This window comes from Priapulus caudatus, unplaced genomic scaffold, assembly GCF_000485595.1.
Source record: "Priapulus caudatus unplaced genomic scaffold, Priapulus_caudatus-5.0.1 Scaffold574, whole genome shotgun sequence".
NCBI classification, from domain to species: domain Eukaryota; kingdom Metazoa; phylum Priapulida; class Priapulimorpha; order Priapulimorphida; family Priapulidae; genus Priapulus; species Priapulus caudatus.
The window spans coordinates 143,610-158,790 of record NW_014577635.1 but is presented as its reverse complement, the minus strand read 5'-3'; the positions used below and the strand labels follow the sequence as shown (position 1 = coordinate 158,790).

General features: G+C 44.9%; 1 protein-coding gene across 1 annotated transcript in view; it reads right to left on the bottom strand.

Moving 5' to 3' along the window:
- LOC106811782 overlaps positions 1–15,109 on the bottom strand; it is a 16,907-nt gene extending 1,798 nt beyond the window's left edge. Inside the window, exons 1-5 of the mRNA XM_014815499.1 lie at positions 15,074–15,109; positions 13,095–13,300; positions 12,458–12,742; positions 11,282–11,509; positions 4,206–4,409 (exon numbers count right to left, since the gene is read on the bottom strand). Of these exons, the coding sequence (XP_014670985.1) occupies positions 4,206–4,409; positions 11,282–11,509; positions 12,458–12,742; positions 13,095–13,236 (859 nt within the window). The 5' untranslated portion in view covers positions 13,237–13,300; positions 15,074–15,109. The remainder of the gene's footprint in view (positions 1–4,205; positions 4,410–11,281; positions 11,510–12,457; positions 12,743–13,094; positions 13,301–15,073) is intronic.
- Positions 15,110–15,181: the final 72 nt, after the last annotated feature.

Below are 15,181 nucleotides of genomic sequence, written 5' to 3'. Positions count from 1 at the left end.
TGTCTTTGCTGCTGTCTGCCTAAGCGCATACAGAACCCCATGCAGGACACAGACCTTATTATTGCTGCTCACTTCTGCTGCGATGTGTTTAGAACCTGACAATACATTTGCTGCATGTACGGTTGATATGCCAATGTTGCACCTTTCGTGTTCTTTACAGCGAATGTGCTCCACACCACCGACACACTCAACCCAACGCAGCCGAATTCAACGTCACAGGAAAAGTCAATGGAAAGAACAGTCGGTTTGACAAATCAGATCGGTGTCACCGTACGCGTCAGCAGAATATATTGATAATGTTGATGATTTTATTTACTTCTTGAATGTAGTGTGTAGCACATCGTTGCTTCCTCATGCCTACACCACGTCTGTACGGTTGTCTTCTTCACATGTGTCCATATTTCATCACGCTTTCATGGCCTTTTCTGAGTGCTTTTTTCGTTTTGTAACTGTGTTTAATATGATTATCCTTTCAATATTCTCAACATTCTGCATATGTAGTAAATCTCAAGCAGCAGTTTGTAATCGAGATGTGAGCAGAATCATGCTCGAAACGATTTCAGAACTGGCCGAGCTAAACTAATAACTTCATATTGCAGGCATGTTGCTTTTCTGTGTTTGCACCGTACATGTGATCTATTGATTCGTGATGCTGGTGTTTTTGTTTGTCGGGGCGATTCTCCACTATCAGCGGCGCGCCCCTTCACCGTCGTCCCCGCTCAACGGCTCCACTTGCCGTCTGCTGTCAACAGGGCGTGTCATGACATAGATAGATGCTCAGCCGTCTGGGCTACTGTGTCACCGTCGTGTCAACCCAGCAGCAGACAGATAGCTCTACGCAGCTGTGCCCCACGACTGGCATGCTCTAGCACGAAGAAGAACCTGCACCACGTCTTCGGCTTGCGTGGTATCCAGGCGACCCTCACATCCTCGCCCACCCTACCCACCACCCCATCTCTCGGTTCTTCCACATCTCCACCTCCAACTTTCCCATTTTCCCCCCCCCACCATTCACTTTCTCAACGTTTGAGGGTGTATGTGAGGAGGCATGGATGAGCCTTTTACATACTGTAGGATGTAATGCGATGATTGTTTGTTGTTGTATGTTGTTGTTGTTGTTTGTTGTATTTCGTGGTCATATGCGCAACTATCGTTACTCAGTTGCTGTAATCGTTAACATTGATGTGAGTCGTTAAGCATTCAGAGTGTTTTAAGTAGAGATTGTGTCACTAATACGCGGCGCTCAGTGACTCGTTTGAAGTCACGTGGGGGTAGTGTGTTGCAGTGGATCGTACACCTAGAGAGCGAATTGCTAGACATTTGTTATTACCGTCGATGCATTAGACGTTTGGATGATTGACGCTCGACGATGTCTAACATGTGTGCATTTTCATGGTGGCTTTTGCACGATGAATGCGTGTGGTAAATCTATCCCAGAGAGTGAATTACACACTTATTAATACATTGTCGATGCCATTCAGACGTATGACTGATGAAAGACGTACAACATGTGTGTTTTTTCTCGTCTGAATGCAGTGCACGCTGGGTCGATGTCGCGAGGCGATAACAAAGCTGCAGCCTTCCGGAGAATGATACAGTCTGATCCGCGATATACCCGGCCTAGATGAACGACAGGTTTACACTTGGCAAAACTAAAGTGCTGTGCATGTGTAGAGAGGATAAGGTGGAAGAGGAGACACGCGAGATAAGAGAGGTAGAGTGAGAAAGAGAGAGGGGGCGAGACGGAGCAGAACGCGCGAGAGAGCGAGAGAGAGGAGAGACAGATGAGAGAGGAGAGAAAGAGAGAGAGATGAGAGACAAGAGAACGAGACGAAGATCTGAGAGGAGAGTGAGAGAGATGAGCAGATAGAGAGGGAGAGGAAGGTGAGAGCAGAGAGAGAGAGAGAGAGGATGAGGAGGACGAGCGGAGAGAGAGAGAGGCCTCGAAGAGAGAGAGAGGAGACGGAGATGAGAGGTGCGGAGGGTGTGTGTTTACAGCACGGGTGAATGTTGTCTCCTTTCTTGCTTGGACATCGACGTTTGGCTATATCTGCCATCAACCTACATAGATTTGCCACCCATGCCATGTTCCAGTTTCTGATGCCTTGGTGAGCGTCTGTAAAATTTTGTAATATGGTGCTCTAAAAACGCCTCAATGGCAGTACTTCTGATTTTGACCCTACACCACTAAATGCTAGCACTTTCTTGCTCGCTCCCCAAATAACAATTGTAGCCTGTCTGCTGCTATGCGAAGTAGTATGAATCGGTAATGATAAGTGCAAGCGTAGGTAGTATGGTAATTCATAGGTGAACTGTGATTTTCGTCTTAGGGCGAGTGATGAGCTGGGCGTTGCTGAACATCCGCAGTGTGAGATGTACCCCGGCACTGATTCTAGCAGACACAGCCACGCTCACGCCTCACAGAGTACGTTCGCAGTACTAAGGCAGCAGACTCCAGGTCCTGATAGAGATGTGTTTAGAAGGATAAGAGCAATAATATAGCAACATGATGCTCTAGCAGTGGCACTGGTCAAATCTGTGTTGGCGGACGCCTGTATGAACATGCTAGTCCTATTTCTAAGTCCTATTGATACAGGATACTTTTGGCTTTATTCTCGGGTTGACCCTACTACGTACCAGGTTTTTACTATATATGTGTTTGAGTCGAGGACAAACTTTTGCTATTATTGTAATGTGTTATTCAATTCTCTCCAGGATTATTAGGTGTTAGTGTGTGTGTGTGGGGGTGGATACGGGTATGTTGCGATAGTTGAGACCGTTACTTAAAGGTGAGTCCTTTACTCTCATTGTTCTAGGTTCTATTTGCAGGTTGAATTTGTAGTCGTTAAAATTACGTACAAAAAAGTTTCATGGATTTCATCACCATTTAGATTTTTTTTTTTATGTGTTTAAGAACTACGACTAAGTTTGATTACAAATGACCGGCTGGCGCCACTCACAAGCGCATGATCTGAAGAAGTTGCCGCAACGAACTTCTCAGCAAGCGGTACAGTTGAGGTGTTCCCTTATTTATTAATTTAAAAGAAAAGCGTTGTATATCTTATAGAAGACATTAGTTTCAGTTGAACCCTATATTAATTATGGATAAATTTTGTCCTAAAATAGAACATCGTTCGCGTTAAATAGCATTTTCGGTATAAATATAATTGCCACTATTGTGGATTGAGCCTCGCGTCTGTAACGTGCAAAATATATGGGAAAATTGCGAACTTTTATCAGGGTGGCCAGCACAGTCGCGGGGCGTCGCCTTCGCGTCAATGGTGCCCGCTGCAGATTTCGTTAGCGTTGATGCTATAATTAATTAACCAATAAAAATTAGAGTGTCTCGGCTAACGAGGCTACTTTGGGATATAGACGATTTGATTATTACAGTAAGTACAGTTGTTATGCCAGTAAAATCTTAGAGTCTAGTTATCCGTTTAAGTGGGCCTTGGTTGTAGACCGGTCCTGAGTGCTGTAGTTTATTACTTTATGCTGATTGTTTGCAGTTGGTCGCAGGGCCTGCCCTACAGCTTCAGGTCAGAACGTTGACTTGGGCGCCAGGCCGTGTACGGCGAAACTTTGTAAACGTCACGTTCTTGCTGGTAGTACACTGAGCTGATCGACTTGATATCTTCTTGTCTTATTAGTTGCCCGTCGCATTGTTGCCCTTGCGTTGGGAAACTGAATGAACGTATTTATGTTTTCGTATGGTTATATATACTATGTCGGATTACTCAACATCCGTTAGTTGCTTATTGGTATTCTGCAACGTGACATCGCTGCATTGTTAATCATTATTTCTTCACTGATGTGACATTAACGCATCGTTAACTGTCATATCGTCTACAACGTGACATCGCTGCATTGTTAATCATTATTTCTTCACTGATGTGACATTAACGCATCGTTAACTGTCATATCGTGCTCAAGATGACATGCTGCTTGGTTATCTTATATTCTTCAATGGATGTGACATTACATCAATTACTGTCAATCGTCCACAACGTGACATCGCGCTGGCATTAGATCTCTCTCTCTCTCTCTCGCTCAATAATTCCCCCTTCCCTCCATCTCCCTTTTCTCACTTTCTATCTCCACACGCACACATGCCCCCGATATGTTCCATCATCTTTCTAGCACACACCGCAGTCTTATGCTCTATATAAATACTTGTATGAAACGCTACATAACTGGCCGCACACCTAAGCAGTCTCCGGTCGAATCTTCTCGCACGAATCCGTCGTCACACTGGCAGACGCCATTCCGCGCCCGACGATTCGTCACACAACTCTCGTGCGGCATGCATGCGTCAATACCGAACAAGCAAACAACTGGCTTCCACAATTCTGTGTGAGGCTGCGTGTCATCGTTCTTCGCCTGGACATCAGCTCCCATGCCAAGCTTATCTGCAATGGAAATGAAAACGCTGGGATACGTATACGCTGCTGACAACTGATTAACATGACTAGCTCTTGAGCGATTGTCAGATCACTTAGAAAGATTTTTTGTAGCGTCGTCTTTCAAGATAAACGTCTACTCTCTTCACATTCCCCCTATCCACCTACGTGTATAGATACTACGTATACATATATATATATATATATATATCTATATCAATCTACATGTACGTGTGTAGAATATTCACCAAATGTTCTACATGGCCTGTTCTGTTGCATCTTGCCATGCTGACTAAGCATGAAAATCTTACACGAGCTTACAGTAATCCTGTGCTCAACATCAGGAACCCTTTAACGTTAAACATATCAAACAGCCAACTTTTCAGAACTCTCCGACAGCACAGCCCATCATCCAGGAATTTCCAAGAAGGAAAAACGGCACTGTAACATTCCGTAACTCTCCCGGATCCGCATGAATCCCTGCGATTCCTCTCCCATCATGCATATAAACGTAGTGCATACATAGTTAGTGCGTACATACGTCGTGAAGAAATAATGATTAACAATGCAGTGATGTCATGTTGCAGATAAAATAGCAACTAACGGATGTTGAGTAATCCGGACATAGTATATATAACCAACGAAAACATAAAACCGTTCATCAGTTTCCCAACGTTCATAGGGCAACAATGTCGACGGCACTAATATAGAAGAAGAAGATATCAGTCGATCAACTTCAGTGACTTACCAGCAAGAACGGTGACGTTTACAAAGTTTTCGCCGTACACGCCTGGCGCCCGTACGCTGACCTTGAAGCTGTACAGCCCTGCGACCAACTGCAACAATCACATAAAGTAATAAACTACAGCACCCAGGACCGGTACAACCAAGGCCACTTAAACGGATACTAGACTCTAAGATTTTACTGCATACAACTGTACTTACTGTATAACAAATCGTCTATACCCACATGTACCTGTTACCAGACACCTAATTTTATTGTTAATTAATTATACATCAACGCTACGAAATTTGAACGGCACCATTGACACCCGCGACCGTGCTGCCACCCTGAAAAAGTTGCGCATTTCCCAATATATTTTGCACGTTACAGACCGAGGGCTAATCACAAAGGTGCAATTATATTTATACCGAAATGCTATTTAACCGAACGATGTTCATTTTAGGACAAATTTATCCATAATATAACTGAAACTATATGTCGTTTATAAGATATTACAATCCTTTTGCTTTTAAATTAATAAATAAGGAACACCCTCAATCTGTAGCCCTTGGCTGGAAAGTCGTTTTGCGCAACTTTTCAGATCATGCGCTTTGAGTGGCGCCACCGTCATTTGTAATCAAACTGTAGTCGTTAGTTTTAAAACATAAAAAAAAAATTCTAATGGTGATTGAACCATGAAACTTTTTTTGTAGCGTAATTTTAACCTAAATTAACTGAAAATAAACCTAGAACATAGAGTAAAGGATCCCTTTAAGTAACGTGTCTCAACATCGCAACATACCCCACCCCCACACACACACTAACCCTATATCTGCTGGAGAGAATGAATAACACATTACAATATAGCAAAGTTTGTCCTCGACCAACTACATATATAGTAAAACCGGTACGAGAGGGTCACCCGAGATAAAATTCCAAAAGTATCCTGTACAGATAGGGCTAGGAATAGGGCTAGCATGTTCTATACAGCTGTCCGCCAACACAGATTTGACCGTACACTGCTAGCACTCATGTTGCTATTATTATTGCTCTTCCTCTATCACTATCTCTATCAGGACATGGAGTCTGCTTGCTGTAGTACTGCGACCGTACCTCTGTGAGCGTGAGCGTGGCTGTGTGCTGCTAGGATCGTGCCGGGGTTCTCCACTGGCGGGTGTTCGAGCAACGCCCACTCATACTCGCCTAGAGAAATCACAGTCACCTTATGAATTACCATAGATACCACGCGTGCACTTATCATTACCAAGTCATTACTACTCGCAGTAGCAGCAGACGGGTACAATTGTTAGTTTTGGGGAGGCGAGGCAAGAAAGTGCTGCATTTAGTGGGTGTAGGGTCAAAATCAGAGTACTGCCTTTGAGGTTTTAGAGCACTATTACAAATTTTACACGCATGCACCAAGGCACAGAAACTGGAACATGGCATGGTGGCAATCTATGTAGGTGAGTGGCAGATATTAGCCAAACGTCGATGTACCACAGCAAGAAAGGAGGACCCATCACCCGTGCTGTAACACACACACTCGCGCACGCTCTCTCTCTCTCTCTCTCTCTCTCTCTCTCTCTCTCTCTCCTCTCTCTCTCTCTTCTCTCTCTCTCTCTCTCTCTCTCCTTCCTCCTCCTCTCTATCTTCTCTCCTCTCTTCTCTCCTCTCTCTCTCTCTCTCTCTCTCTCTTCTCTCTCTCCTCTCTCTCTCTCTCCTCTCTCTCTCGTTCTCTCTCCCTCCCCCTCTCTCTTTCTCACTCTACCTCTCTATCTCCGTGTCTCTCCCCCTTTCCTCTCTCACATGCACACACTTTAGTTTTGCCAGTGTACCTGTCGGTTCATTAGGCACGGTGTATGCGGACAGACTGACTTCATTCTCCGGAAGCTGCAGCTGCTTGTTATCTCCTGCCGACACGACCAGCGGGTGCACTGCACAGCGAGAAAAACGCACACATGTTACGTCTTCATCAGTCTAACGTCTGAATGCATCGACAATGTATAATAAGTGTGTATCATTCACTCTCTGGGGCATAGATTTACCACACCATTCATGTGCAAAAGCCACCATAAAATGCACACATGTAACATCGTCGAGCTGTAATCAGTCTAACGTCTGAATGCATCGACGGTGTATAACAAATGTCTAGCATTCGCTCTCTGAGGTGTAGATCCACTGCACCACTACCCCCACGAGGACTCAACGAGTCACTGAGCCGCGTAGTTAGTGACAAACTCTACTGAAACACTCTGAATGCTTAACGAGCTCATCAATGTTAACGATTACAGCAGACTGAGTGAACGATAGGTTGCAATGACCACGATAAACAACAACAACAACAACAACAACAACAACAACAACAACATCGTCATTACATTCTACAGTTGTTAAAAGCTCATCCATGCCTCCTCCACACCCTCAAACGTGAGAAAGTGAATGGTGGGGGGGGGATGGGAAGGTGGAGATGTGGAAGTGTGGAGACGAGAGATGTGGAGGGATGGGGTGGAGGGGAGGGGGAGGGATGGGTGAGGGGGTCGCCTGGATTACTCACCAACCGAAGACGTGGTGCTAGGTGTCTTCTTCGTGCTAGACACCGTCGTGGGGGGCACAGCTGTAGAGCTACTGTCTGCTGCTGCGGTTGACGACGACGGTGACACAGTAGCCACAGACGGCTGAGCAGTTGACAGGTCATGCTTGTTGACAGACGCGCCGTTAGCGGGAGACGGTGTAGGGGGCGCTGATAGTGAGAGAATGCGCCCGAAAACTAAATACACGCACGACAGAGACACAGTACGGTGCAAACAAAGAAAAGAACATGCTGCAAGTGATGAAGTTATTTTAGTTAGTCGCCAGTTCTGAAATCGTTTCGAGAATGATTCTGCTCACATCTCGATACAACTGCTTGAGATTACACACATGAGAAGGTTTTAGAATATAATGGAAATCATATTAACACAGTTACAAAACGCGAAAAGAGCAGAATGCCTCAGTGAGCTGAGGAAATATGGACACATGTGATGAAGACAACCGTTAAGACGTGGTGAGTCATGATGGAGCAAAGATATGCTACACACTTACATTCAAGAAGAAATAAAATCACAACATTATCAATATATTCTGCTGACCTGTACTGGTGACAATCGATTTGTCAACCGACTGTTTTCCATTGACTTTCTGTGACGTTGAGCTTTTGGCTGCATTGGGTGATGTTGACGGTGGTGTGGATGACATCGCTGTAACAAACCAAGTGCACACATATGCAAATCGTACACAGCAAAGTATTTCAGGTTCTACACGCGCAGATATGCAGAAAATCTGTTCTGTCTGGTTATGCGCTTAGGCAGACAGCAGCAAAACAAAAGCCATGCATACCCCCTCCCTCTCGCTTACTCTCTCTCTCTCTCTCTCTCTCTCTCTCTCTCTCTCTCTCTCTCTCTCTCTCTCTCTCTCCATTCCTCCTTTCTCTCTCTCCCTCTCCTCTCTTCTTTCTCTCTCTCTCTCTCTCTCTCTCTCTCTCTCTCTCTCTCTCTCTCTCTCTCTCTCTCTCTCTCTCTCTCTCTCTCTCTCTCTCTCTCTCTCTCTCTCTCTGCCTCTTCTCTCTCTCTCTCTCTTTCTCTCTCTCTCTCTTTCTCTCTCTCTCTTCTCTCTCTCTCTCTCTCTCTCTTACTCTCTCTCTCTCTCTCTCTCTCATCTTCTTTCACTGTCTCCCTCTCTCTCAATCAATCTCCCCTTCCCTCCCTCTCCCCCTCTCTCTTCTCTTCTCTCTCTCTCTCTCTCGCTCAATAATCTCCCCTTCCCTCCGTCTCCCTTTTCTCACGTTCTATCTCCACACGCACACATGCCCCAGATATGTTCCATCATCTTTTCTAGTCACAAGCCGCCAGTCTTCATGCTCTATATAAATACTTGTATGAAATGCTACATAACTGGCCGCACACCTAAGCCAGTCTCCGGTCGAATCTTCTCGCACGAATCCGTCCGTCACATGGCAGACGCCCATTCCGCGCCCGACGATTCGTCACAAACTCTCGTGCGGCATGCATGCGTCAATACCGAACAAGCAAACAACTAGCTTCCACAATTCTGCTGTCAGGCTGCGTGTCATCGTCACTCGTCTGACATCAGCTCCCATGCCAAGCTTATCTGTCACATCTGCATGGAATGAAAACACTGGGATACGTATACGCTGCTGACAACTGATCTAACAGTGACTAGCTCTTGAGCGATTGTCAGCATCACTTAAAAAGATTTTTTGTAGCGTCGTCTTTCAAGATAAACGTCTACTCTCTTCACATTCCCCCTATCCACCTACGTGTATAGATACTACGTATACATATATATATATATATATAATATATATATATCAATCTACATGTACGTGTGTAGAATATTCACAAATGTTCTACATGGCCTGTTCTGTTGCATCTTGCCATGCTGACTAAGCATGAAAATCTTACACGAGCTTACAGTATCACGTGTGCTCAACATCAGGAACCCTTTAACGTTAACATATCAACAGCCAACTTTTCAGAACTCTCGACAGCACAGCCATCATCCAGGAATTCCAAGAAGGGAAAAACCGGCACTGTAACATTCCGCTAACTCTCCCGGATCCGCATGAATCCCGCGATTCCTCTCCCATCATGCATATAAACGTAGTGCATACATAGTTAGTGCGTACATTACGTCGTGCGTACATACGTCGTGCGTATATATACGTCGTGCGTACATACGTGTGCGTACATACGTCGTGGTATATCGTGCGACATTACGTGTGGTACATATACGTAGGCGTTACATACGTCTAGTGCGTACATACGTCAGCGTTGCGTTACATACGTCGTGCGTACATACGTCGTGCCGTACATATAACGTATCAGGTGCGTACATACGTCTGCGTATATAACGTCGTGCGTAGTTATTACGTCGTGCGTACATTACGTCGTGTCTACATACGTCGTGCGTACATACGTCGTTGCGTATACGATTATTACGTCGTGCGTACATATACGTCGTGCGTATAATATACGTCGTTGCGCTTACATATACGTCGTGCGTACATATACGTTCGTGCGACATATACGTCGCTGCGTAAGTATACGTCGTGCGTACATATACGTCGTGCGTACATACTACGTCGTGCGTACATATACGTCGTGCGTACATATGACGTCGTGCGTCATACTATAACGTCGTGGCCGTACATACGTCGTGCGTACATATACGTCGTGCGTACATACGTCGTGCGTATATATACGTAGTGCGTACATACGTCGTGCGTACATACGTCGTGCGTATATACGTAGTGCGTATATATACGTAGTGCGTATATACGTAGTGCGTACATACGTAGTGCGTATATATACGTAGTGCGTACATATACGTAGTGCGTACACATACGTCGTGCGTACACATGCGTCGTGCGTATATATACGTCGTGCGTATATACATAGTGCGAATACATACGTAGTGCGTACATATACGTAGTGCGTACACATACGTCGTGCGTACACATACGTCGTGCGTACACATACGTCATGCGTACACATACGTCGTGCGTACACATACGTCGTGGCCTATACACATGCGTCGTGGAATATATACGTCGCTGCGTACACATACGATCGTGCGATACACATACGTCATGCGTACATATACGTCTGCGTCGTACATATACGTAGTGCTAAATTATACGGTTCCGCTGCCGTACACATGCGTCGTCGCGAATATATACGTCCGTGCCGTATATACATAGTGCGTAATACATACGTAGTAGTGACATATTACGTAGTGGCGTACACATTACTTCGTGCGTACATATACGTAGCTGGTACACATACGTCAGTGCGTACACATGCGTCTGTGCGTTATTATTACGTCGTGCGTATATACATCAGTGCGAATACATACGTTATGCGTACATATACGCTTAGTGCCCTTACACATACGTAGTGCGTACACATTACGTCGTGCGTACACATACGATAGTGCGTACACATACGTTGCATGCGTACAATATCGTCGGTGCTACACACTGCGTCGTGCGCATATATATACGCGTGCGTATACATACGTAGTGCGTACACATACGTCGTGCGTACACATACGTCGTGCGTATACATACGTCATGCGTATATACGTGTGAAGCACTCACCGACACACTCGCGGCTCGTAAATTCACGCACGGTCCCCGCGGGGCACTCGCACACGTAGTATCCGACGAGGCGTCGCCGGCACACCTCGCCGCGCGGACAGCTCGCTGGCGCCCCTGGGTCGCAGTCGTCGTGCGGCCCGAGGTCGACATCCTCATAGTCGTCGTCGTCGTCATCGGCGGTGACCGGCGAATCCCTCCCGCCGTATCTCCCCGTCGCAGATTGCTTGCCTGCAAGCAGGGAAGCTGCAGAGCTCAATGAAGACGCGGTGTTGCTACGGGAGTGCGTGTGCGCACCCTACGGTAGTTCGTGGCAATGAGTTAGCTAAGGTAACTAACCTTCTAACCCAACCCACCCTGCGGTAAATATCAATGAAGCCAGTAGTTGATTGACTGGCAGTCACAACAGAATGTTGTGTCAGGTCCCATATGAAACACTTCTGTGAGGCATTGAGTGACTGTGCATGACGTAGGTTAGTGACCTAATGGGGGTGTATTCTGTATCTGTCAAAACGTTGAATGCACAAAGATTTGCATTAGTTGCATCGACAACTATATCCTGTTCTTTACACATGTATTTACAATTGTTTTGGCACGCTGGCGTTGTGTTAAATATAACCAGGTATTTATAGCCCCATTTGGCTCAATAGTGAGTACTAAACCTAGATTCCAGGCTTAGTTTTGCTATTTGTGCGGAGAGGTAACATCAAGATCATAAGGCGGTAGCTTTTCGAATCGCAATTGGCAGAGCATCGTTTTCCACCTGACAGCGTCACCGTCATGGCGTTGACCTTTACTTAACCCAGCTCAAGCAAATTTCATTGCCCTCCCAAACAGTAAAACGGGTTCTATTTTTTAGGACAATAAACGTGTTACCATCAATGCTAAATGTGGACACAACACACATGCGCTTAACTCCCAGGACCTTCAAACACCAAAGCCCACTTTCCAGAACTTTCCCCAGACTTGGAAAACATCGTTTGAAAGATCCGGGCCCATCCGGGTCTTGCATACAAAGCTGCGGGGGTTCGTGTTATACGAGCCCAATCCTAGTTTAGCGCCCTGGATTAATTTAGCACATTTGCGAACCATATATGTCGGGGTCCCAAACTATGATTGAGCTACGTGTTCGCCATGTGTTACCGTACGATGCCAGGAGTTCGTATTGTCGTCACTCACCCACAGGACGAACGGCGAGCATCGCAGAGCGCTCAAACCTGTCGTCGTCGCGCGGCATCTGCTCGCACCCCGCATCCGACGCGCACGCGATCAGGTAGCAGTCTTCGTTGTATAGCAAGATGACGTTGCATGCAGGGAGCACGCAGCACGCGTCACGACATCGCGCGAGGTCCGACGCCCCGTTCAGCTTCGTGTAGTTACCCGCCGCCGAACCGTCGAGCGGCGTGACCCGCCACCTGGCGGCCGAGACGTCCACCTCGTTCTGGCACTCGTCGGCAGCGCCACCTGCGGGAGAAAAACGAATTATTTCGCTCGTTTTTGATTAATCGATGTGGTAGGTGAGGTAGCGGTCGAGCCAACTTTGGCGAGCAAACTTTCCCGTTTTTACTTATCGGATAACGAAAATGCTGGTGATGTGTTTACGCGATTTTAATTAGTTATTTCGGCTGCTGTCTTCCTGACATGTGGCTAAAACTGGAGGCAGCCAATAATATGTATATTTTAACCTCGGCAGGCTGAATCAAAAGACAGGTAAATCAAAAAACTGTAATTTGTCACCTTTGAACAACATTGATGCATGAGTTTATCACACCTGTATGCATTGTGCATGGGACAGGAGATGCCAACAATTACTTACATGGCAGGAGTGTCAAGGTGGCCACGATGAGAATGATTAGCAGGTGTCTTGTGTCTTGGAATGGCCAACACGTCAAGTAACGTTTCACTGCGTGTTCTACTCTAAACCCACTCATGGTTGACGTGCGTCTGACTATGCTCATACTGAATGGTGCCTTGGATTGATGTAAAAAAATTTTACATTGCCAAAAAATCCCTCAATTCATCCTGGAAAGATGAAATCAATAACATTATCATATATAATAAATAAAATTATACACACATTAAGTCACATCCATGATTCAGAATCTTGTTTGTGTGGCAGCCATTACAAAATGCTCTCACATATGCATTCCCATTGCCTGCCGAATTACTGCATTTCACATTGTTGATTCTACTATCCAGAACTTTACATACAGCACACTGTGTTTGTTCATACCACTAGCTGTAAAAGTAGAATTTGCTTGTCAATGGTGTTTGCTTTTTACTCAACGTATGCATTTCTGGCGTTACGAAGTGTCCACCATCTGGAACTGTTGTTGTATACAGGATGTGAAACTTATATTACGTTTACACGTTTGCAGGTCATCCTGTCATTCACTTCCTGACCACTGCCACAGCTCCACACTTCCTACGCACTCAAGCAACACTGTAATAATAGCACTTTGTGCCATACAGAACTTCTTAACTACGTGCACACAACATTTAACTCTTAGAAGAAAGATTTGAACCATTTCCCCTATATTTATAGCCGTCCAGTATTGGAAATTGTGTTACTGCTACGTAATATGGTTAATATACAACAATTCACTGGCGTATGGAATCGATGCGTTCCAGAAAATAGTATGTGCTGCAAAAATCTGCAATGCACGCCCAATTTTCTCAGCAACTTTCATTGTATAATTGGAGATAGGTTCCTGCATCCAAGGAAAAGAAGTTGGACAAGCAAAATTATGAATTCAACTGAGCATTTTCAAACAAATATGAATTATTAAATGATGTAACACGTACAGTATTACGATAATTGATAAACAAGTTTGTTGAATTTAATTCACCAGAAATGAAGTTGAATGTGAAATATGTGAATTAAGGGGGGGTACCGTATGGTAATGAACTACAAATACTACTAACTGAGAGTAGGAGGGTGAGGGAAGGGCACGATTCTCCTGATGACCCAAATAACAAAAGGACAAAAAATGTCTTAAATCTCTCATGAGTCCGATGATAATCTAACATAACAACAATTTTATACAATCTTGTTTGCCAACCCATCAGCAGATGTCTCACGATGCGATCATTCATGCACGTTTGGGTTCGAGGATAGCCACAAGTTCCCATCTCGCTTAACACTACGTGGCGAGAGTGTCCTCCGCCGTGTAACTAGTCGGAGAGCCTGGTCGGTTTGGGTTCGAGGATAGAGAACATGGGTCCCAATAAAACCAATGTCATTTACATCAATATAAATATAACATTATATCAATATAATAGGTTAGGGTTATGGTTAGGGTTATGGTTAGGGTTATTGTTAGGGTTAGGGTTAGGGTTAGGCACATTGCCATTGGTTTTATTGGGACCCATGTTCTCTATCCTTGGGCCTATGTTTGTTGCGAGAGTAAGTCTAGATGATCATTGATTACCCATTCAATCTAGCAACATCAATACTACGGTGCTACTGGCAATAGTTGCATCTTGTAAATTTATTGGACCCTGTTCATACACATACAATAGCTATCATGCTCGACTCCGTGCATACTATTCATACATGAATTATTTTGCGAGTGGCTTGCCACTGTGTGTGTCACTGTGTACAGTGCATGTATGTTTGTATTGTTGTGGGATTTTTTAGCTGCCACCAATTTTTGTGGTGTGGCTAGAATGGCTACCAAAGAACTATATCACAATATACTATGTATTCTAATAAGCCTATATCTAAAACAAAAAGTTGTGAATGCTTGGACAATATAATAAATAAAAAGAAAACAATATAATAAGCAAACATACCACATAACCTTACGACGGTTCAATCCTGCACTAACATGAAGATTGCACTTTCTACCATGACGTAATGTGACACTATGTGGTCACGTGGCATTTCCTTATTACAACCAA